Genomic DNA, 23,504 nt, shown 5'->3' with positions numbered 1-23,504 from the left:
GCAATAAATGCTGGCCTAGCTAGTGATGCCAACTTCCTTTGAATGAATGAAAAAAGGTAATCAAAATCATGAAGGGTCTGAACAGATTAGAGAATCAACTCCCATTGGTGACAGGATTGAGAATCCACTGATTTAAGTTAAATGGCAAAAGATTAAAGATGGCACAAGAGAAAACATTTTTAGGCAGTGACTGGTTGGTATGTGGGAAACAGCAGGTCAGGCTAATTATGGCTTTCAAAAGCGGATTTGATTATTATTTGAAAAAAAAATCAGGGCTACAAGCAAAGGGCAGGAGTGTGGGACTAACCAAGTTACTTTTGCAGAGAGGCAAGAGATCAAATGGCCTGTTTCATGTTGGAGGACCCTGGACCTAAGAATGTCTTCTCCAAGGTCAGTCTCCCAATAGGTGCATGTCTGCCACGTATGGGTGGAGCAGCACAGAAATGGACCAATAATCCAGAGCTCAGCTCTAATCATCCAGAGGCAACAGGTTAAATCCACCACTGCAAATGGGGAATGCTAGTTCAGTTAATTGAGTGATGGTATAGAGAACAAAGCTAGAATCTGTAATGGTGACAAGGATTGTTACAAAAAGCCAACTTGTGGCCATTCGGAAAGGAAAGCTGTCATCTTTACCCAGTCTGGCTCAGAATTCTAAATAGCATTCATATCAGTTCACCATAACCTCCTTGCATTTGTATTAAATGTGCCTGTTAATAAAGCCCAACATCCTTCTGCCTTATTTAACCTACCCTGCCAGACTATCCAACATGGCTGACCCCAAATGGCCCAGGAAGCCATACAGTCGCCAAGAAGATGGAAGTTTTGCCACGTTCTCAAGAGCAGTTAGAGAAATGCAACAAACACCAATGGCAGTTACATGAGGTGTGTTACAATTGAGTGAACAGAAACCCTCCAACAGGGGGAGGGATTTTCAGAAGTCTGAGGTGGTGACACATTAGGTGGGGAACGAAGAGGTTTCAGAGCCACATAAGCCAAATGCTAGTTGAGGAAAACAACACTGGGTCAGTAGAAAGAGAGTGAGTGCAAAGCTATATGACACAGGGTGCACTACAATGACAAAATTTGCAGATGAGAACATGGGGATCAGACTTTTACTGCTGCTTTCTCTTTCTTATGGCCTTTCCATATTTAAAGTGTTTTAAGAAACTCAACATACAAGTGTTTGTTTATACAGACACCAAACCTTTTTCTGTATTAATAAAACAATTCTGTGCTGCATGGAAAAGGCTTATTTCAGCAACAACAAACACCCAAAAAAGTATGATCTATGCCAATACTCGTGAGGTTACAAGTACAGAATCATGTGACTTGAACAAAGTGAATGAAATGCCAGGCTTGTAATGTAACAATATTCAATTTACTTTGCTGTTTATTTTTTAATTGGGATGTGAGCATTACTGGCTGGATCAACATTGATTGTCCATCCTTAATTACCATAAAAAGCAGCTAAGAGTGTTGTGCTTCTGAAGTCACATGCATGGACTCCAGGACATGGACAGCAGATTTTCTTTCCTAAAGGGACATTAGTGAGCCAGATGAGTTTTTAATAACAATTGTTACATGTTCACCATTAGACAAACTTTTTATGGATGTGAATGCTACCATCTGCTATGTTAAAAATCACACAACACCCAGGTTATAGTCCAACAAGTTTATTTGGAAGCACTAGCTTTCGGGGCACTGCTCCTACATAAGGTAGTTGATGTTGTGCGATTCTTAACTTTGTACACCTCAGTACAACACCGGCATCTCCAAATCATGAATACCATCTACTATGGAGGGGTTTGAACCCATATTAGCCTGGGGCCCTGGGTTATTAGTTCAGTACCTTCCCATTAGATCTCTCTGCTATATGAAGTGTACACTAAGCTTTACTCAAGATTTACTGGTCCCTGCTTTACCCACGAGTCAATGTCACAAGTTAATTGTTTCAGCTCAATCATCACTCTCACTTTCTGGTTAGATTTCAGTAAAACTACTCTGTTTGAGGCTGATTTAACAGCCTCCTTATGACTAGACACAGACAGCCAAAATAATAGCTTCAGCAATGAAACCAGTCACTTCTTCAGTAACTTCTGCCACATAATATTTATTAATAGAATGTTTTTTTGCAGCATGAAAAGTTTCTGAGTTACTGTATTGTGACGCATGAAAAAGGGAGGAAATATCTGCAGGTGCTCAAATATTGCATGGAATACTTAAACACTCTAGTTAATTGCATGTAACTTTTAGGGAACTAAAGTATTTCACATTTATTTTTTGAAATGATGAACATATGATAGTGATGCTGAATTCTGGTGATGAGTACTTCCTCTACTGAAGTTGTAATCACTTGATTTTTGATCTGATTTTTAGGTATCCATGAGGAAGTGACTGAATGTCCACATCTGAAAGCATTGGGAAACATTATCTCACTTTCCCTCCCAAGGGCGCTCAGAAGATGACAGAATACTGAATCTCTTTTCTCTCCAATTTTAGAATATAAAGTGGACCCAGGCAATCATCATTGGAAGTCACTGGCTAACGAATATGTCTGTTCACCTAGGAAATTCTGTGTCACTGGATGTGGGATCTGTGGGTCCTTGACCAAATCTAGAGCCACATTTCCCACCCCAAATTTCGCACGTATTTCCAGGAAGTGGAATTGGTTCTTGACCTTGAGATCATTGACATTCCTTTCTCCAATTGATCTGCTGTACTTTCTCCTGCTACCGGTCTTCTTAAAGAATTGCATCCCTTCATATTGGTCAAATGGTGGGACCCAAAATCTGGGATAATCACATCTTGGCTGTTTGCAAGAGGCCTGGATGCATTTCGCGACCATCTTGTGATTTGTTAGCTGCTGAGAGAGCTCCCTGGGAAGGACGACATCCCACCGCCAATCAAAGGGCCGGCTGATCTTAGGTCTGAGCCATGCCGCTGGAGCAGGTGGGACTTGAACCAGTGGTCAGGACACTACCACTGGGCAACAAAGGCCCGACAGTAACTTTGAAGACAATTGAACTTCTAACATGCTCCAATGCCCTTAAGTATTTATTTAAACATGGTGGGTGAGCCACCAAGTCTGACAGCCTCCCAGCCCCCTGTATTAATCCAATATCTAGACCATGATGTCTAACTGATGGGCTAGTTAACCTCACCTTCCTACAGTGAAAATAAAGGCTTGACAGCAGGATAAAAAATAATAAGCAGCATGTTTTAAAAAAAAACACTACTGTGAAATATATGCTCATGAAGTCATCATGAAGAATAAAACTTGAAAGGTTTCAGAAAAGATTTACAAGGATGTTGCCAGGATTGGATGGTTTGAGCTATAGAGAGAAGCTAAATAGTTTGGGGCTGTTTTCTCTGGAGCTTCAGAGGCTGAGGGGTGACCTTATAGATGTTAATAAAATCGTGAGGGGCGTGGATAGGGTAAATGTGCTAGGTTATTTTCCCTGAGTTGGGGGAGTCCAAAAGTAGAGGGCCTAGTTTAAGGTGAGGGGGAAAGATATAAAAGGGACTTAAGTGGCAATGTTTTCACACAGAGCATGAGAAAGTGGTGGAGGCTGGTATAAGTACAAGATTCAAAAAGCATCTTGATATGTATATGAATAGGAAGGATTTAGAGGGTATGGTGGCAAATAGAACTAAATTAATCTAGGATATCTAGGCAAAGACAAGTTGGACAGAAGGGTCTGTTTCTACACTGCACATCTCTACGATTCTAATTACCAACCTGGTGGAAACCAATTTGTTCAAAACAAACCTTTCCTTTCTTCAGAGCAGTGTAGACATCCTTGTACTGCTGGTACTTTTCTAGTTCTGCTTTCACCAAGACCTGTCGGATGTGCATCACTTCCTCCACAGTCAGTGCCAGACACTCCACAGGGTAACAGAACTCCTCCTGCAACAACACAAATGTCCAAATGAGTTGCCAACCATTCAGGTTCCCATTAACATTCCAGTATTTCAGTTAGTTTCATTGGCTTGTAATTCATTTTTCAGAAACATAAGTCATTCAAGAATAAGATCAGGACAGGTGGATAACAGGTACGTGGGCACCACTCGTTATCTCAAAGGAGAACACATACATGTACACAAACACAACCACAAGCAAAACAGTTTGGAAACTTTAGCAGATTTTTAAAAGATTTGAAGAACACATTTGAATACATTAAAAGTTTTTCTAATGTTCAATATGGAGTTTACGCACAGCGTCAGCTACCTTCCCAAATTTCTGTGCCTTAATAATAGATTGAAGATTGATTGTCACATGTACTGAGAGATAGTAAAAAGTATTGTTTTGCATGCTACAGAGGTGAATCATATATTACAAAGTGCATCAGAGTAGCAGAACAGAGTGTAGAATAGTGTTACAGCCACAGAAAAGGTGCAGAGAGACAGATCTGAAGTAACATTTGAGAGGTCTTTTCAAAAGTCCAATAACAACAGGAAAAAAGCTGCCGAGAGTCAGACTTGAATCTATTTATATGTAATAGGGACCAAACACAGTAAGAGTGGTCTTTATATGATGTAAACATAAGATCAGCCTTGTTCTTTTAAATCAAGTTTTACTTCACTGCAGAGCTGGCATTTCAGAAGACGCTGAAACTTTTAGCTCTATTCTTCATTATTCTAACCACCTGAACATACTGGGCTTTTTAAAAAATATAGTGGGAGCAGTTTTCATTTGAGCACCTACATTTACAATGGGTCAGGGTAAAATAAGCTTTTGCATGGATTGGCTCCCTTGGCCCAGCTACCAATTATGGATATTTTCATATTCAACCTGTTCAGAGATGTGTCTTTGAAAGGCTGGGACCTGTGCAGGGGCCCCCGAACTTGGAGGTAGGGACACAAACACTACATCATAACAGTCCTTTATCTAATTCAAATCTGACCGTATACCGCAATGGGATTCAAACCCACTGCCCTAGAACATTAGCCTGGAGTTCCGGATTGCTGGTCTAGCCACATTATCACTACATCAGCATCAACCTACTATATAAATTCTAGAATGCAGGTGAGAATTAAGTAATATTTCACAATTCTAATTGGAATTGTTTATAACTTTCCTTGATTCCTACCACAGTCTTCTGCAGCTAATAATACATCACAATAACTAATATTTATATGGCACCTGTAACGTACTAAGTTGTTTCAGGGAACTTCACCCAAAGATTTTAACCAGGTTTAATATTAAGCCATTTAAGAAGGTATTAGGTCAGATGACCAAAAGCTTGGATAAGAGTTAGATTTTAAATCAGTTTCTTAGATGAAAAAAGTGAGATGGTGGTAGAGAGGTTTAGGGAGGATATTCAGAGCTTGAGGCATTGCTACGTGAAAGCCAATGGGGAACTATAGGCTTTCCAATTACTGAGGCAATATAAAACAGGGTCAAGGGACAAAGAACATATCTATTTGTGCTTTGGATTGTGGCCTGAAATGGGAAAAGGAATGTTTTAAAAATAAGGAGTGTGGAAAGGATTAGTGCAAGTTACCGGACACTCATCTTTACACTGCTGTTTGTTCAAGCAGTGCAGGAAGTTACTACAGACAAGGTGGAGTGGGGAGGAGATTGCAAGGAGGGAGCTTCGTTGGGCAACATATGCCTGCCAACAACAATGTGATTGGTTCCCTGGTAGCTGCACAACTTATGGATGCGACTATTTGGGTCATAAGCCATCAAACCTCCAGAAAGGAAGGAGCTGTCCTCTCTGTAGTTTAAAAAAAATTCAAACCTAAAGAAAGTCAATTTATTTTCCCTCATCAGTTGCTATAAGCTGTGGCTCTTAACCAATTAGAGACTTTATAAGTTGTGAACAAGTTGCCTTGTGCCTCCTACAAGCAAATCCAAGTACCAAGAAGAAGGAAGCTCAAGGAGCCATAGGTTCTGTAATTTAAGTACAGAAACCCGCTCCCAGCTTCCTGTCAGCTTGGGTCTAAAAGACAAGTAAAACTTTTTTGACAAATCTGGAAATAGTAGGGCTTGATTTCCAGTGTCTTCCCAAAGTGAGGTGTAACAAAAGCTTGAACACATTCCTTCTGTTTGCAGAGGATGGTCTCTGTGTATGAAGGTTTATCACTTCCAGCAAGCATACTAAGTCATGCTCGGAGCTTGATTGATTATCTTTGATAAGAGTTGATTTGCCAGCAAATCAGCACTTTTTAAAAAATTCCTTTAGTACAACTTATTACAGTCATTTGAAATTTGGCATTCCTGTATCTGACCTGATGTGTATAAGAAGGCAAGTTTTGACAACACTCTTCTTATAAATATTCGAATTGCATTTTACATTTTTCTGAGAACTTTGATTCTTAAATAAAATGTATTTTTTCACATAATAACAAATGTATCATGAAACTGCCCAGCACTGCTGGAGGGGGGATAACTGCTGAGCTTGGATATAGCAAATGGAAGAGGACGGGGCAGGTAGGGATGACAAAGGTAAGAGACAAGAATGAAGATGTAACAAGTGGAAAACTCTGTCCACCCTGGAAAGTACTGCTGCTAACTCTGCTTACAATATTTACCATGATATCTTGCCTGATGATCTGTAAATAAAAAGTCCTCACATTTTCTCTGTGAACAGGTCTGGGGTATCACTGAATCGTTACAGTGTAGATGAAGGCTAGATACCCCACCATGCTTGCATCATTTCTACACCCTATTGCCAATCTCCTGCCCTTTTCTACATATCCTCTAGTCAACAAAACCAAAGCCCAAAGCTGCTTTGCGTCAGTCAGATGCAGAAGTGGCCTCAGAATGATCCTCTCTGTGGAGCAGCACCTTCCCTCCTCTCCATCAACTCTGGAAGGACAATTCACCACTTGGTCTCCTACTGTCAAGTGCCCCACCCTGATATTCCTATTGGTGGTCTTCCTGTACCAATATGGAAGAGAATAGGCTCCTTATTACCTGATTGACTGGTTCCCGAATGTGCAGTCAGCCCTAAGTGTGAGATGAAAACAGAACCTTTTTTTAAACAATGGAATGATTTTGCTGCTGATTTGCTCTTGCATTGTCTACGAGATCCATCTTTAACTAGTGGAAACCGCAGAACAATCCTGGAACTTTGACAAACCTGATTCATCACCATTCTCCAGCAGATACATTTACCTGGTCTTTTTTTTTTAGAAACTGAAGGGGCTGGACAGATTTTACCTTGTACTGTGTGCTGCCAGTGTAGATAACACAGCTCCTTAGTACCTACTCTTCAAGATGATTGGTAAGTTTACCAAAAAGGGAAAAGAAAATGGGTCCCATGCATTTCTATCAGAAACTTTTCCCTGGACTTTAGCTCAGATGTGAAACCTGAAGTGGAGAAGGATCTGGAGACGCTGTTGTGAGATTGAGAAACTTAGACTTGGGTACTTTTTAACTATTAATTTTGTTTTTATACACCCAAGGCAGGCTGATTGCCTTTCAGGTAGGAAGTCTGAAAGACTTGCGTTAATATGGCACTTTGCATGACCATTACATGTCTCAAAATAGTTTACAGTCAATGAAGTGTTTATTTTTGTATTTGTCCAAGGAAATGTGGACATGGCTGGATACGCCAGCTTGTCTTGCTCGTCTTTGTTGTTTGAGGTGTAGTTATTGTTGTAATGTAGGAACATGGTACACAGGAAGTGGTGTCACCTGAGGGATACATATTGATCAGGGCATGGGGAATAACTTCCCTGCTCTTTTTTGAAACAGTGCCTGGGAATCTTTGATGTTCACCTGAGACGGCAGACTGAGTCTTTGTTTAACAATGAAAGATGGCATGTCCGAGAGTACAGCTTCGGTTTAGCACCAATTGCCGAGAGTCAGACTTGAACACAAACTATTTCACAAGGTCACTGCTCTTGTGAGTGAGGCCATTTTTATGTATGTATTTCTGTGTGAGGAGTGCGAGAGTGAGAGTGTGTGTTTGTGTGAGTGTGACTGTGAAAGCATGTGTGTGTGTGAGAGATAATTAGAGTGTGTCTGAGTGTGAGAGTGGGCGTGAGTGAATGTGTGTTTGCATGAGTGAGAGTGAGAGTAAATGTGAGTGAATGTGAGTATGTGGTTGCTCACTGTTAGCTTATTGGGCTTACAGGAAGCATTTATGCTCCTTTAAACCCACAAGAAGTGCTGCAAAGAGAATTAACACATAGTTTTGATAACCCACACAAGATCCTCCAACCTGCCATTAAATAAAGCCAGTGCAACAAACTCCATTTGATAAATATTATGTTGAAAATGTGAATAGTCCACATGTAGAAAGGCAGAGGATTGAAAAGAAACATTACAGATTGACAAATCACACAAAGAAAACATTGCCATAAAGATATCATACAATGTGCTCACACATCATTTCCCCATGTTGATTAGTGTTTAATTTCTTTGCCCATTAACAGGAGGGCGAGAAATCAAGTTTCAAATTGTGAATGTGGCTGTAGGCCTCAAAATATTTGCACTTCAGCACTTCAACACTTTAACATTAAAGCATTAAAGAACTGAGATTTCTTCCACTCAACTAATTTCAATGCAAAAAAAGGGAGATTTAACCCAAACATTTCCAATTTATCCTTTCAACGAGAAGAACATCACTGTCTTTGAGATTAACAAAACCTAGTCATTAGGGGTTCATCACCTTATTCCAATTTACATGAGAAACCCAAACAGAGATAGCGGCAATAAGGTGGAGGTAGCGAATTCAATAATTGCTTCATGTTTCTTGACACACTGGCACTTCAAGCAAATACATTTGAGAAATGGCTAATGTTAGATACCATCATCTCGCCCTCCAAAAAGTTAAAAAAGCAAAGAAAAAATTAAATCAGTGTCAATCAGAAATGGAACCATCAAAGCAGATAGTAGCAATCTTAGTAATGCAATCTGGCATTGCTGTTGGTAGGAAAGCGACAGTGATCCAGTTTGGTTATTGAAGAGGAATATTTCAGAAACGATGAAACAGCAAACCTTTGGTGTTTTCCACCTGCTGGTAAAGACTCCCTCACACAGAAAATACACAGCCCCCACCAAACCAAACATGGCGGCTTCCAGCGGGCAAGAATTGAGCATGGAGACTGTTTGCATGCTTGGGATAAACAGTCGGTGGCTCATCCGAGGTAATAAACTGCTTAGCCTGGACACCTGGACAACACATAGATGGTTACAATGGAAACTTGCATGGGGAATCTCCGTCGGAACCACAAACAAACAAACTGCAATTCTATTGCCAACCAAAGCCGTACATTTCAGCATCAGGAATAATGAAGTCAACCTGGATTGGTCTTGACCATTTCTAATGAATTTAAGAAAGCACGGAGGGATTGAAACTTTGACAGAGACTTTAAGAACATCTCTGAAATTAGCAGAAACTTGCACAAGGTTTGCACTGGCTATGTGTCTGATTGTCCCCAGTTACTTGCACTGTTGGCCTGGTTCAGTTATCAGCAATCATGCCTCTAGGCCCCAGTGCTGTAGGCCCAAGACCCACCTCAGGTGAATTTAAGGTGACACATGCTCTGTCAGTTTAAGTGAATCTAGGAGGTCCCACAGCACTATCTGACTCTTAGTGCTGACCAAAGATTCCTTTAAAGTACACCACCAACAGATGAACATATTGTGGTGATTTTGTCTTTGAAGTCAATGGAAATAAATGATGCCTGCTGCTTGTGGTAGGCTCCCTCTCAGTGAGTAGATCGAATGAAAAGTAGCTGACTGCTCTTAGATTTGTGTGCAAGGGTGATTAAACTCTGCATTCCACTCACACTCCATGTTGGGTCTCCTATGCTGTTCTGAGGAGCTCAACCCAAACTTTAGGTGTCAAACTAGGGTGGCAGCATTGCTAATTGGGACCTGGAGAGACTGGAAAATCCCCCATGATTCTGTCACTGGTAGACAGAGGGACTCCAGAGATCTCACTCCCTCCAGCCCATTCCCACCCAACCATGAGGCTGATAACCTACACTAGGTGTGACCAGTGGGTGTGACAGTAAGAGGCAGCAACTCCCAGCATAACCCAACTGGTAAAACTAAACCAAATTACTGTGGTTGCTGGATATCTGAACTTGAATTAGAAAATGATCTAGCAGCACTATAGGCAAAGTTGAAGCAAGTGCTGTAAGGTGAGTCTGGAAATGACCAAGTGAATGGAAGCAGCTCTATTTATTGAATCTTGTCTTAAACATTGACTACTCACAAGGAATAATCTTCACTTCCCAGTCTAACTAAAGCCCTCATTCACAACTATCCACTTCTTTCAGCACTTGCTCTCAATCCTTGATTTCCTTCACAAAATGGGCTCCAACTGCCAAATTTGTGCCCATTTCACCACCCTCCTTTTTATATCCACTCCATATATTCCAATAAAGAACATAAGAACTAGGAGTAGGAGCAGGCAATTCAGCCCCTCAAGCCTGCTCCACCATTTAATAAAATCATGGCTGTTCACCTCTAGGCCTCAACTCCACTTCCCATAACCCTTTAATCTGTTCCTAATTAAAAATCTGTCTATCTCTTCTTTAAATTTACTTAGTGTTCCAGCATGCACCATGGTCTGGGATAGTGAATTCCATAGATTCACAACTCTTTGAGAGCAGTAATTTCTTCTTTTTTCTGTTTGAAAGCTTCTACTCCTTATCCGAAAACATGACCTCTCATCCTAGATTTGTGTGTGTGAGGAAACCTCCTCCCTTCATCTACTTTGCCAAACTCCTTTGGCATCTTATTTACCTCAATTGATCTCCTTTATTCTACTAAAGTCAAGACAAATGCTTAACCTCTCCTCAAAAGACAAACCTCTCACCTCTGGAATCAATCTGGTGACCCTCCTCTGAACTTCTTCCAATACAACTACATCCCTCCTCAAGTAATGAGGCCAAAACTGTAAGCAATCTTCCAGGTATAGTCTCACTGATGCATTATATAGTTACAGCAACTCTTCCCTACTTTTGTACACTATTCCTTTAGCAATAAATGCCAAAATTCCATGTGTCTTTCTTATTACCAGTTGTATCTACATTCCAGCTTTCTCCCTTCCATCTGCTCCAGATTTGCAACAGAATTTAATGAAGAGCATGTATTGAGTGGGAAACTGCTTAGTAGAGTCAGCAAGGGGCTGCTGCAATTTTAAATGCGAGAACAGTTGGCGGCACGGTGGCTCAGTGGTTAGTACTGTTGCCTCACAGCACCAGGGACCCAGGTTCGATTCTAGCCTCGGGCGACTGTCTTTGTGGAGTTTGCACATTCTCCCTGTGTCTGCGTGGGTTTCCTTCCAAAATCCAAAAATGTGCAGGTCTGATGAATTGGCCATACTAATTTGCCCATAATGTTAGGTGCATTAGTCAGAGGGAAATGGGTCTGGGCGGGTTACTCTTCAGAGAGTTGGTGTGGACTTGTTGGGCTGAAGGGCCTGTTTCCACACTGTAGGGAATCTAATCTAAACAGGACTCTTAGCCTCAGGAATCCTGATACATGGATTTTCCAACCTATCACTCCAGGCCAGCTGATATTCTTATTCATCCCTTAGATCCTGAAGCCACTCACGCAGTATCCAGCATCAGGAGCCATGTGGACATAAGACATAGAACAGTACAGCATGGAAAAAGGCCCTTCAGCCCACCATGTCTGAAAACTCCCAATAACCTCATATGGCTCTCCCTGATATGCACTTGATATTAAAAAGAATCCCTTACATGAAACTATTTCAAAGTTTTTAAATCTCAAATGTTAAACACAAATTTCTATTCAGGCCCTGCATTAAAGACTACTAATCCTTTCATGGTCTCCTTAACGATCAATTAAACTATTGGATCTGATTTTAAAATCTCACTATGGCAGGTGATGGAATTCAAATTCAATTAAAAGTCTGCAATTAAGAGTCTAAAAATGACTGTGAAACCATTATTGATTGTCAGGAAAAACCCATCTGGTTCACTAATGGTCTTTAGGGAACGAAACAGCCGTCATTAGCTCATCTGGCCTACATGTGACTCCAGACCCACAGTGACTCTTAACTGCCTTCTGGGCAATTAGGGATGGGCAATAAATGCTGACCGAGCCAGTAATGCCTGTTCCCAGGAATGAGTTAGAAATCTCCTGAGATAATAGTGTTTTTTTAAAATTCAGCTAAGCATTCATTAGAACATAATGACAGTCCTTAGGAAATATCAACAATGAACTCTTAAATTGCACAAACAGATGATATTTTTTCTAATCTATGCCAAATAACCTTTCAAAAGGTACATTATACTTTTTTTTTAAACTCACAGTAACTTTAAACCACAAGGATTTCAATTTTAAAAATTTCAGAATATGACCCTTAAACAGACGTTTTAAGAAGATTGACATTTATTTCAACAATTCAACACACCCCTCTGAGCTAGAGCTCACAAACCAACAAACTCATCACTAAGTTCAAATAACCCTGTTTAGTTTCGGTTTCCTGGTTGTGTGAATCACATCCTGTTCCCTAGTCTGCTGCTAAAAATGTGATGGACAACTCCCGCCTCTGGGTCCCACCACCATTTTCAAAAGTTTGTGAAAATCCAGTTGTTAAGTCTCTAGATTTTACAAGCAAGTATTAGGAATATCAGGTGTAATTGACAGGTTATTCTTTAAGCGAAGGTAATAAACATATAATACAGCAGATACTGGAAATCTGAAATAGAAAGAGAGAAAAATACTGGAGAAACTCAGCAGGTCTGGCAGTATGTCTTCTGAAGAACAGTCGCATTGTACTTGAAGCATTAATGTTGTTTCTCTCTCCACAGACACTGCCATACCTGCTGAGTTTCTCCACAATTTTCACTTTTTAAATTTTACACTTTGAGCTGCCCATTTAATGCTAAGATAGAATAACATTGAGAACTAGCTATTCAGCATTTCTGCCTGGATACAAGGCTTAGATGATTCACATTGCCTTAGTCCAAAGCAACCTCTTGCAATACCAATTCATGGAATTTTCTAAGATAGCACTGTGTCTGACAGAAATAGTCTGCAGACTGTGTGTGACAGAGAGAGAAGACAAAGAGGTGGTAAGTCCTGCATCTGAAGCAAAAAAAGATGGGCTTTATCATTCACCATGCAAAAGTCCATGCTCAGATTGAAGAAACAAAGTTAGAATGAATTTATAGAAGGTTGCAAGATTCACCAGCTTTGACTAGAGGAAAGAATCTGCAGGATAATCTTTATCATCAACTTCAGTCCTGAAATAGGAAGACACCCAATTGGAAAAGGAAAAAGGAAGAGACCAGTGGAGCAGAGAATGGCTTTTGATTGATTCCATTTAAAGGCTAGAGTAAAGTTTAACCATATATCAGATTGTCAGTCATTCTAAAAATCAACAGCAGGATCGTTTCAATAATTTGAAGTATAAAATGGCTCCTAATTAGTGGCTATTCAATGATGCTTTTAGTTTGATAGTTACAGTAAATGTCTAAAAACATGTCATCTTGATGTGTGAACATACTAGAAATTCAAATATCTTTTTTTAAGTGTTTTGGCCCTGCAGGGATCTATGTAATCATCTCAAGTAGGGGAAATGCCACTGGAATCTGAGCACAATTTTCCATCACGTTATACTTACCAGAGACTTGGAACTCTGCCGAGATGGAGGAAGAAACTGACGCACATTGGTTGGCGTTTCCTTCTCAATGGAGTGTCGCCTCTGAGGTTGCTTCCTTCGCTCAGGTTGTGGAGTTGAGGAGATGGGCAGGAACATTGGAGGAGCTATGGATTCAAAAACAAGTGCAAAAAAATGGAGATGCCATATTTAATCGAGCACATTATTTATCAACCCTTACAATAAGGCTGAAGGAACCAGGAGCATCGAGAACTCAATAAGAGATTCCATGAATCAGGAACAGGATTGGCCACCTTTCAATATCATGGCTGATCTTTGACTTCAACTTTTCTTTCTTACCCTATCTTACCTAAGAGTTTGATTTCCTTTAAACCCAAAAATCCACAAATCCTGGGGTGCCCCAATCTCTCAATTTGATCATCAGATGCAGCTGCTGCTCCTTAGATACAGTTTCCACAATTAAGGAGCAATAAAAATATCGGAAACCAAGACTTCCTCATCTGTCCCTCAACTAATCACTCAAACAGATCATCTGGTCATTTACCCCCAGGCTCTTTGTGGGAGCTTGCTGTGCACAACTTGGCATCTGTGTTCCTTCCTCTGCTTTTAAAAATGCTTAATGAGCTGGGGTGTACTCTGTAACATCTTGCATGTGAAAGGTGCTATGTAAATGCAAGCTTTTTTATTAACATGCTGGAGTGGGTAAACTAACTTGTTTCTATGTTCTGATATAATGTTGATTTTTCAGAGGAAGAAACTTCAGTTTTGAAATCCACTGCAGCTATTCAGAAGCAAATCCTTGCAGTTCCTCTGCATACATAGTGTCTCTGAGTATCACTTGTCTCTGAGTTCCATTTATTTGTCCTTAAATTTGTGAAAATACTGGGAGGTATTTTAACCTAAACCTGGTGGGGTTTGGGGTGTGGGGGGAATCAATCTCCTGATTCAAACACACCTCACCATAATTATTCTCAGTTTTAAAGGCACCACTCAGAAAGCAGCTAAATAAGGTCAAACCCCCAATGTCATCTAGTTTCTGGCTTCAATTTGGGTTTGCTAACTGCTTCATCGAAGTCAGGATTTGTTGGATACAGGAGGTGAGCACTTTTAGGTCTTCCTATTGGATACAGCACCCCCAGGATCCCCATTCCTCACCATTGGCCTTCACCTCCCCCCCCACTTCCCACAACATCCCCAAACCACTGATGCCACAAAGCCCCCGCAACCTCCCCTTCCAATCTACTCCAATCCACCTCCTTCCTCTTTTTCCTGGTAGAATTTCCAATCCTTCAGGATTGCCCTGGAATCTGGAAGATTAGATTAGATTAGATTAGATTCCCTACAGTGTGGAAACAGGCCCTTCGGCCCAACAAGTCCACACCGACCCTCCGAAGAACAACCCACCCAGACCCATTCCCCGGCACCTAACACTAGGGGCAATTTAGCATGGCCAATTTACCTAACGGGCACATCTTTTGGACTGTGAGAGGAAACTGGAGCACCCGGAGGAAACCCACGCAGACACGGGGAGAATGTGCAAACTCCGCACAGACGGTTGCCCGAGGCGAGAATTGAACCCGGGTCCCTGGCATTGTGAGGCATCAGTGCTAACCACTGAGCCACCGAGCTTAATCTCCAGGACCTGGCAGAGAGCAACTGCCATGGCAGGATATAAAAATATTGCAGATAAAGGGAAAAGCTGGTTGATCTCATTGGGTGGTTGGAGGAAGTAAACTACGTCATTGAACCTTCAGGAAGCCATCAAACTAGAGTTAGTAGGCCTCCAGCTTCATCCTCTGGCCTCCAATTCCCTGATTCAGACCTTGACGTTCCTCACCATCAAGACCCTCAAATTTCACTCCCAGGCCTCAGAAACTCCAGCTTTTGGGGCTAGCAGGCCACCCAGTTGCCTCTTCCCTTCCTGCTCTTCCCTCTGTGTCCTATCCACAAATCCTCTACCCCCAAGTGGAAACTCACTGCCTGCTGGTGCAACCACTGTTTAAGAAATGTGGTAAGGACAAGCCAGGGAACTATAGACCAGTGAGCCTGACCTCGGTGGTGGGCAAGTTGTTGGAGGGAATCCTGAGGGACAGGATGTACATGTATTTGGAAAGGCAAAGACTGATTAGGGATCGTCAACATGTCTTGGTGCATGGGAAATCATGTCTCACAAACTTGATTGAGTTTTTTGAAGAATTAACAAAGAGGATTGATCCGGGCAGAGAGGTAGATGTGATCTATATGGACTTTAGTAAGGCGTTCGACAAGGTTCCCCATGGGAGACTGATTAGCAAGGTTAGATCTCATGGAATACAGGGAGAACTAGCCATTTGGATACAGAACTAGAAGACAGAGGATGGTGGTGGAGGGTTGTTTTTCAGACTGGAGGTCTGTGACCAGTGAAGTGCCACAAGGATCGGTGCTGGGTCCTCTACTTTTTGTCATTTACATAAATGATTTGGATGCGAGCATAAGAGGTACAGTTAGTAAGTTTGCAGATGACACCAAAATTGGAGGTGTAGTGGACAGTGAAGAGAGTTCCCTCAGATTACAACAGGATCTTGATCAGATGGGTCTCTAGGCTGAGAAGTAGCAGATGGAGCTTAATTCAGATAAATATGAGGTGCTGCATTTTGGGAAAGCAAATCTTAGCAGGACTTATACATTTAATGGTAAGGTCCTAGGAAGTGTTGCTGAACAAAGAGACCTTGGAGTGCAGGTTCATACCTCCTTGAAAGTGGAGTTGCAGGTAGATAGGATAGTGAAGAAGGCGTTTGGTATGCTTTCCTTTATTGGTCAGAGTATTGAGTACTGGAGTTGGGAGGTCATGTTGCGGTTGAACGGGACAATGGTTAGGCCACTGTTGGAATATTGCGTGCAATTCTGGTCTCCTTCCAATTGGAAAGATGTTGTTAAACTTGAAAGGGTTCAGAAAAGATTTACAAGGATGTTGCCAGGGTTGGAGGATTTGAGCTGCAGGGAGAGGCTGAACAGGCTGGGGCTGTTTTCCCTGGAGCTTCAGAGGCTGAGGGGTGACTTTACAGAGATTTACCCTATCCATGAGGGGCATGGATAGGGTAAATAGGCAAAGTCTTTTCCCTGGGGTCGGGGAGTCCAGAACTAGAGGGCATAGGTTTAGGGTGAGAGGGGAAAGATATAAAAGAGACCTAAGGGGCAACTATTTCACGCAGAGGGTGGTACGTGTATGGAATGAGCTGCCAGAGGAAGTGGTGGAGGCTGGTACAATTGCGACATTTAAGAGGCATTTGGATGGGTATATGAATAGGAAGGGTTTGGAGGGATATGGGCCGGGCGTTGGCAGGTGGGACTAGATTGGGTTGGGATATCTGGTCAGCATGGATGGGTTGGACCAAAGGGTCTGTTTCCATGCTGTACATCTCTATGACTCTATGACTGTGACTCTTTACCCACCAGCTCCCTGCTCTGTGTTGATTAATTAATGAAGGTTCAGCTCATTAAACCATGTGACCTTGCTTCCATGGAGTTTTCTGCTGTGACTCAGTGCGTGTGGACAGATTCCATCTTACTTACTCTTTTTGCCATTTGGAGTGTCCGGGGAGCTGTCTTCCACTTTAAATGTTGATCCACTGGAACTGCTCCTCAACATCTTAATCCTCTCCTCCTTTTGAAGAAAAAAAAAACGGCCAAATGTTGAAATGCAAGTGGAAGCTACATGCTGGTTGGTATCTGAACTGCACAGCACTGTTATTGTCAATCAAATGTGTGTATACAGACAATTCAAAAAATCCCAAAGAACCATGGTTGCTAAAAATCAGAAACAAAAGCAGAAATTGCTGGAAAAACTCAGTAAGTCTGATAGCATCTGTGGAGAGAAAGCAGGATGAACATTTCTGAAGAAGGGTCGTTGGACTTGAAACATTAACTCTACTTTCTCTCCACAGATGCTGCCTGACCCGTTGAGTTTTTATAACAAGTTTTGCTTTTGTGTGTATACAGACTAATCCTTTGCAGGCGAGGATGATTGTCTTTGATGAGCCTAAGGGTGGCAGATGAATGTGAATACAGTAACAACAATTAATTCAGACTTTATTTTGAGTTGAACTACTTTACAAACCCCTGGTGGCTAATGTCTTCTTCGCAAAAATGTCAATCTAACAACAAAAGTCTTCATGATCATCCTTGGCAAAGGGAGCCACCCTCTTCAGACTCGAGGTACACCTACACTCAGCAATGAAAATTTGGAAAGGAAACACAGGATTAGGAACAGGCCATTCAGCCCCTCTACACTGCTCCTGCATTCAATGAAGTCATGGCAAGTCTGTATCCCAACTCCAATCACCTACTACCATTGCTTCATATTCCTTGACTAACATCAATCTGTCGATCTCATATTAGAAATTCTTAATTCAGCAAGCAATTGCAACTTTTTTAGGGAGAGAGTTCCTGAAAAGCTTTTCTCCAAATTTAAAGTTGCTTTAAACTTAACATTTTCAAAATTTAAGATTTATTGATTCACTCCTTAACCTTCCATGTTTCAGGAAATACCAGCCTTCCAATCTAACCTTCAGTGCCTGGGAAACAACAATTTGTGGATAACTCAATTATCAAGCAGTTTAAATTCTATCATATTTTAATTTCAAATAAGAACATTTGGAATATAAAACAATCAGTAAAGCTGATAAATCAAAAAATAACTGCAGACACTGACGATCTGAAACACAAACAGAAAGTGGAGAATCTCAGCAGGTCTGGCAGCACCTGTGGAGAGTGAAGCAGAGTTATGGTTCAAGTCCAATAAGCCACAAATGCTGCCAGACCTGTTGAGTTTCTCCAGTAATTTCTGTGACTGTAATGATGATAGTTCAGTTCCCAAGAGTCAATTCTCTGGAATTCCTTCTTTCCTTAAACCTCACTCTCAGTCATCGCTGATCATTTGCTCTAGCATCTCCTTGTGTGGCCTAGTATCATATTTTGTTCTCGATAACGCTCCCATAGAGCGCTTTGGGCCACCTTACTGTGTTAAAGGTGCTATACAAATACAAGTTTGTCTCTGTTGCGTTCCATTCAGTTGCAGCTGTGCTTCCTCAGGAATGAAAGCCAGCAGAAAGTTTATTGTGGGGTCTTATGACACATTGGGCAGTGTCCCAGCCTCTGAGCCAGTTACAAGTGTCAGTCTGGGACTTGGTGCATTCAGAGCATGATCAACTGGTTGAATATCAATAGTTATTTCAGTAAGGCGTTTGATAAGGTCGGCTATTGCACAAAATACAGAGGCACAGGATTGAGGGTGATTTAGATCAGAAATTGGCTAACTGAAAGAAGTGGTGGTTGATGGGAAATAATAATCCTGCAGTTCAGTTACTCGTGGGGTACCGCAAGGATCTGTTTTGGCTCTATTGTTTGTCATTTTTATAAATGACCTGGATGAGGGCATGGAAGAATGGGTTAGTAAATTTACAGATGACACTAAAGTCGGTGGCGTTGTAAATAATGACGAAGGATGTTGTAGGTTACAGAGAGACATAGATAAGCTGCAGAGCTGGGCTGAGAGGTAGCAAATGGAGTTTAATGTGGAAACATGTGAGGCGATTCATTTTGGAAGGAGTAACAGGAATGCAGAGTACTGGGCTAATGGTAAGATTCTTGGTAGTGTAGATGAGCAGAGAGATCATGGTGTCCAGGTACATAGATCCTTGAAAGTTGCCACCCAGGTAGATAGGATTGTTAACAAGGCATATGGTGTGTTAGCTTTGATTGGTAGAGGGATAGAGTTTCGGAACTATGAAATTATACTGCAGCTATGCAAAACTCTGGTGCGGCCACATTTGAAGTATTGTGAACAGTTCTGGTCACCACATTATAGGAAGGATGTGGAAACTTTGGAAAAGGTTCAGAGGAGATTCACTAGGATGTTGCCTGGTATGGAAGGAAGGTCTTATGAGGAAAGGCTGAAGAATCTGAGGCTGTTTTCATAAAGGAGAAGAAGGTTTGGAGGTGACTTAATTGAGACATATAAGATAATCAGCGGGTTAGATAGGGTGGACAGGGAGAACCTTTTTCCTCGATGGCAATGGTTAGCAAGAGGAGATATCGCTTTAAATTGAGGAGTGATAGATGTAGGACAGATGTCAGAGGTAGTTTCTTTACTCCAAGAGTAGTAGGGGCGTGGAATGTACTGCCTGCAACGGTAGTAGATTCGCCAACTTAAAGAGCATTTCAATGGTCATTGGATAGGCATATGGACAAGAGTGGAATAGTGTAAGTTAGATGGGCTTCAGATTGGTTTCACGGGTTGGCGCAACATTGAGGGCCGAAGGACCTGTACTGCGCTGTAATGTTCTATGTTCTATTTAAATCCTTCCAAATCCCAGGCTGGTGGGAGTGGCTCCTGATCAGTTCTGATGGAAAGTGCAGTCTCTATTATTACAGACTACACAAGCCAAAGCAACTCTGATTCCTTGGGGACTCAGTTGGTTGGGCAGCCGGGTTTCGGATTGGGATGGATTTGGACCTGTCTCCTTGACCCCGACCCTCCATGGAGATAGTGTTGCTGTGGGTTAACCTGCTTTTGGAGCTGAAGATGATAAGGTTTATTCATTCATACATTGGCCACTAGGTGGCAATCTGTATAGAGGAAAGGATGTTATTTTCTTAATTGCTAAAATTATATCAATTACAGAAAGCAAATGAAAAATACTGGAAATACACACCTAAGTATCATTTATCAAGACAAAAGATGCTTAGCATTTTGGATATAGATATAGTCTCTTCAATGGTAAAAGCACTAAAAGAAAGGATTAATATGTGGTACGGTGGTTTAATGGTTAGCACTGCTACCTCACAGTGTCAGGGACTTGGGTTTGATTCCAGCCTCAGGTGACTGTCTGTGGAGTTTACATGATGTTTGCGTGGGTTTCATCTGGATGCTCCAGTTTCCTCCCACAGTCTAAAGATGTGCAGGTTAGGTAGATTGGCCATGGGAAATGCAGGATTACAGGGACAGGGCAGGGGGTTGGGTCTGGTTGGAATGCTCTTCAGAGGGTCAGTGTGGACTCAATCAGCTGAATGGTCTCTTGCTGCACTGTAGGGATTCTAGGATTAGTGTTGACCATTCTGAAAAAAAATCATATCAAATTCAAGACATTAACTCTGTTTTTCTCTCGCTGACAGATTTTCTGAGATTCTCCAGCACTCTGTTTTTATTTCCGGCTTGGAACTATATTGCTGTTGCTGGGTCAAGGTCCCCTTTAACAGTGCTGTGGATGCCGTACACCTCAAGGACTGCAGCAGTTCAAGAAGGCAGCTCAGGGCAATTAGGGATGGGTAATAAATACTGGCCCAGGCAGCAATGCCCACATCCCCTGAACAAATTAAATAAAATTTGATTCAAATGTCAGTTATGTTTGTAAACTATTTTTTATTGTGGTATTTCAGTGTTCTGCTGGCTAGTCATAAATAATAGACAATAGACAATAAGTGCAGGAGTAAGCCATTCTGCCATTCAAACCTGCACTACCATTCATTATGGTCATGGCTGATAATCCTCAATCAGTATCCTGTTCCTGCCTTATCTCCATAACCCTTGATTCCACTATCCTTGAGAGCTCTATCCAACTGTTTCTTAAACAAATCCAGAGACTGGGCCTTCACTGCCTTCTGGGGCAGAGCATTCCATATACCCACCACTCTCTGGGTGAAGAAGTTTCTCCTCATCTCTGTCCTAAATGGCCCACCCCTTATTTTTAAGCTGTGTCCTCTGGTTCGGGACTCACCCATCAGCGGAAACATGTTTCCTGCCTCCAGAGTGTCCAATCCTTTAATAATCTTATATGTCTCAATCAGATCCCCTCTCAGTCTTCTAAACTCAAGGGTATACAAGCCCAGTCGCTCCAATCTTTCAACATAAGATAGTCCCACCATTCCAGGAATTGACCTTGTGAACCTACGCTGCACTCCCTCAATAGCCAGAATGTCTTTCCTCAAATTTGGAAACCAGAACTGCACACAGTACTCCAGGTGCGGTCTCACCAGGGCCCTGTACAGCTGCAGAAGAACCTCTTTGCTTCTATACCCAATCCCTCTTGAAGGCCAGCATGCTATTAGCTTTCTTCACTACCTGCTGTACCTGCATGCTTATCTTCATTGACTGGTGTACAAGAACACCCAGATCTCTTTGTACTGCCCCTTTACCAAACTTGACTCTATTTAGGTAGTAATCTGCCTTCCTGTTCTTGCCACCAAAGTGGATAACCGTACATTTATCCACATTAAACTGCATCTGCCATGCATCTGTCCACAACCTAACCTATCCCGGTCACCCTGTAATCTCCTAACATCCTCCTCACATTTCACCCTGCCACCCAGCTTTGTATCATCAGCAAATTTGCTAATGTTATTATTAATACCATCTTCTATATCATTAATATACATTGTAAAAAGCTGCGGTCCCAGCACTGATCCCTGCGGTACCCCACTGGTCACCGTCTGCCATTCGAAAGGGAGCTGTTTATCACTACTCTTTGTTTCCTGTCAGCCAACCAATTTTCAATCCAAGTCAGTACTTTGCCCCCAATACCATGCGCCCTAATTTTGCTCACTAACCTCCGATTTGTCAAAGGCTTTCTGAAAGTCCAGGTACACTACATCCACTGGATCTCCCTTGTCCATCTTCAGAGTTACATTCTCAAAAAATTCCAGAAGATTAGTCAAGCATGATTTCCCCTTTATAAATCCATGCTGACTCTGACCTATCCTGTTACTGCTATCCTGATGTGTCATAATTTCATCCTTTATAATAGACTCCAGCATCTTTCCCACCACTGAGGTCAGAGTAACTGGTCTATAATTTCCTGCTTTGTCTCTCGCTCCTTTCTTAAAAAGTGGTACAACATTAGCCACCCTCCAATCCGCAAGAACTGATCCTGAATCTATCGAACTCTGGAAAATAATCACCAACGCATCCACGATTTCTCGAGCCACCTCCTTCAGTACCCTGGAATGTAGACCATCAGGCCCCGGGGACTTATCAACCTTCAGACCTAACAGTCTCTCCAACACCAATTCCCGGCAAATATAAATTCCCTTCAGTTCGGGTCCTTCAGCCACTGTTACCTCTGGGAGATTGCTTGTGTCTTTCCCAGTGAACACAGATCTGAAGTGAGAGAGTGTTATTTTATGCCACAATTATAGGGTTAAAATGGGCAACAAAGGGCTGCAGAGAAGATGATCAGAAATGAGGCCTGAGGGATTCAGAACATCCGAAAGGCAGCACCTCTGACAGTATCACACTCCTTCAGCCCCTTACTTGAGTCTCATCATAGATTCTGCATTACAGTGTGCGTGGAGTGGAGTGTGAATAACCAGCACAGCACAACTGACAGCATTGTCCAAGATTGTTGTTCACCAGTTCAGCTCTAATTTTGAAAAACCAGGTTCAGCTGACCCAGTATAGAGTCAGGAACAATTCCATGATGGGATTCTCTCTCTCTCTCTATCCATTACATCAAGATGGTGGCAGAGTAGCTGAGCTGAGCCTGGGGATCGCCTGCTCCTGTCAGCTTTCCTTCTCTTCTTTCCTTTTTTTTACTGAGTTCTTTTTCTTTTCTTTTCTTTTCATTTTTCTCTTTTCTTTTCCTTTTCATTTAAGTCTGGAGGGTGACCGTGTGAAGGAGGAGGCCTCCAATGGCAGCAACACGCTGGATGCGGCTTCACCCCAGCCGGGGTCTCTCGGTGAGTGAGGAATGGGCCCAAGGCTGATTCCCCCTGGACTTGCAGTCTGGGCCAAAGCTCCAGGTCTGCAACCAGGCCCCAGGAGGAGAAGTGGTGTGGTGGTCTCAGCACGGCATGGTGGTCTTGACCCGGAGTGCAGGTCCCTTCCCCATGTGAAGGTCTTCTTCATCTTCAGCTTCAAGGTATTCCAGCGGCCCAGCATAGTGGTATTATCCTGGAATGGCTGCA

At 42.0% G+C, this 23,504-nt stretch overlaps 1 protein-coding gene across 3 annotated transcripts in view; it reads right to left on the bottom strand.

The window, feature by feature from the left end:
- The window catches only part of LOC140476902 (protein spire homolog 1-like), a 202,643-nt gene that overhangs the window by 15,930 nt on the left and 163,209 nt on the right, over positions 1-23,504 (bottom strand). For 2 of the 3 annotated variants that reach the window (XM_072569814.1, XM_072569815.1), the window contains 3 exons: positions 17,118-17,208; positions 13,569-13,711; positions 3,773-3,910 (listed from right to left, as the gene is read on the bottom strand). In XM_072569814.1, coding sequence (XP_072425915.1) covers positions 3,773-3,910; positions 13,569-13,711; positions 17,118-17,208 — 372 coding nt within the window. Of the gene's footprint in view, positions 1-3,772; positions 3,911-8,787; positions 9,131-13,568; positions 13,712-17,117; positions 17,209-23,504 lie in introns of those variants that run through there. The other variant, XM_072569816.1, reaches the window with a different exon arrangement.

Source organism: Chiloscyllium punctatum, chromosome 5, assembly GCF_047496795.1.
Source record: "Chiloscyllium punctatum isolate Juve2018m chromosome 5, sChiPun1.3, whole genome shotgun sequence".
NCBI lineage: Eukaryota > Metazoa > Chordata > Chondrichthyes > Orectolobiformes > Hemiscylliidae > Chiloscyllium > Chiloscyllium punctatum.
The sequence above is the reverse complement of the archived record's forward strand: the minus strand, read 5'-3'. Positions and strand labels throughout refer to the sequence as shown.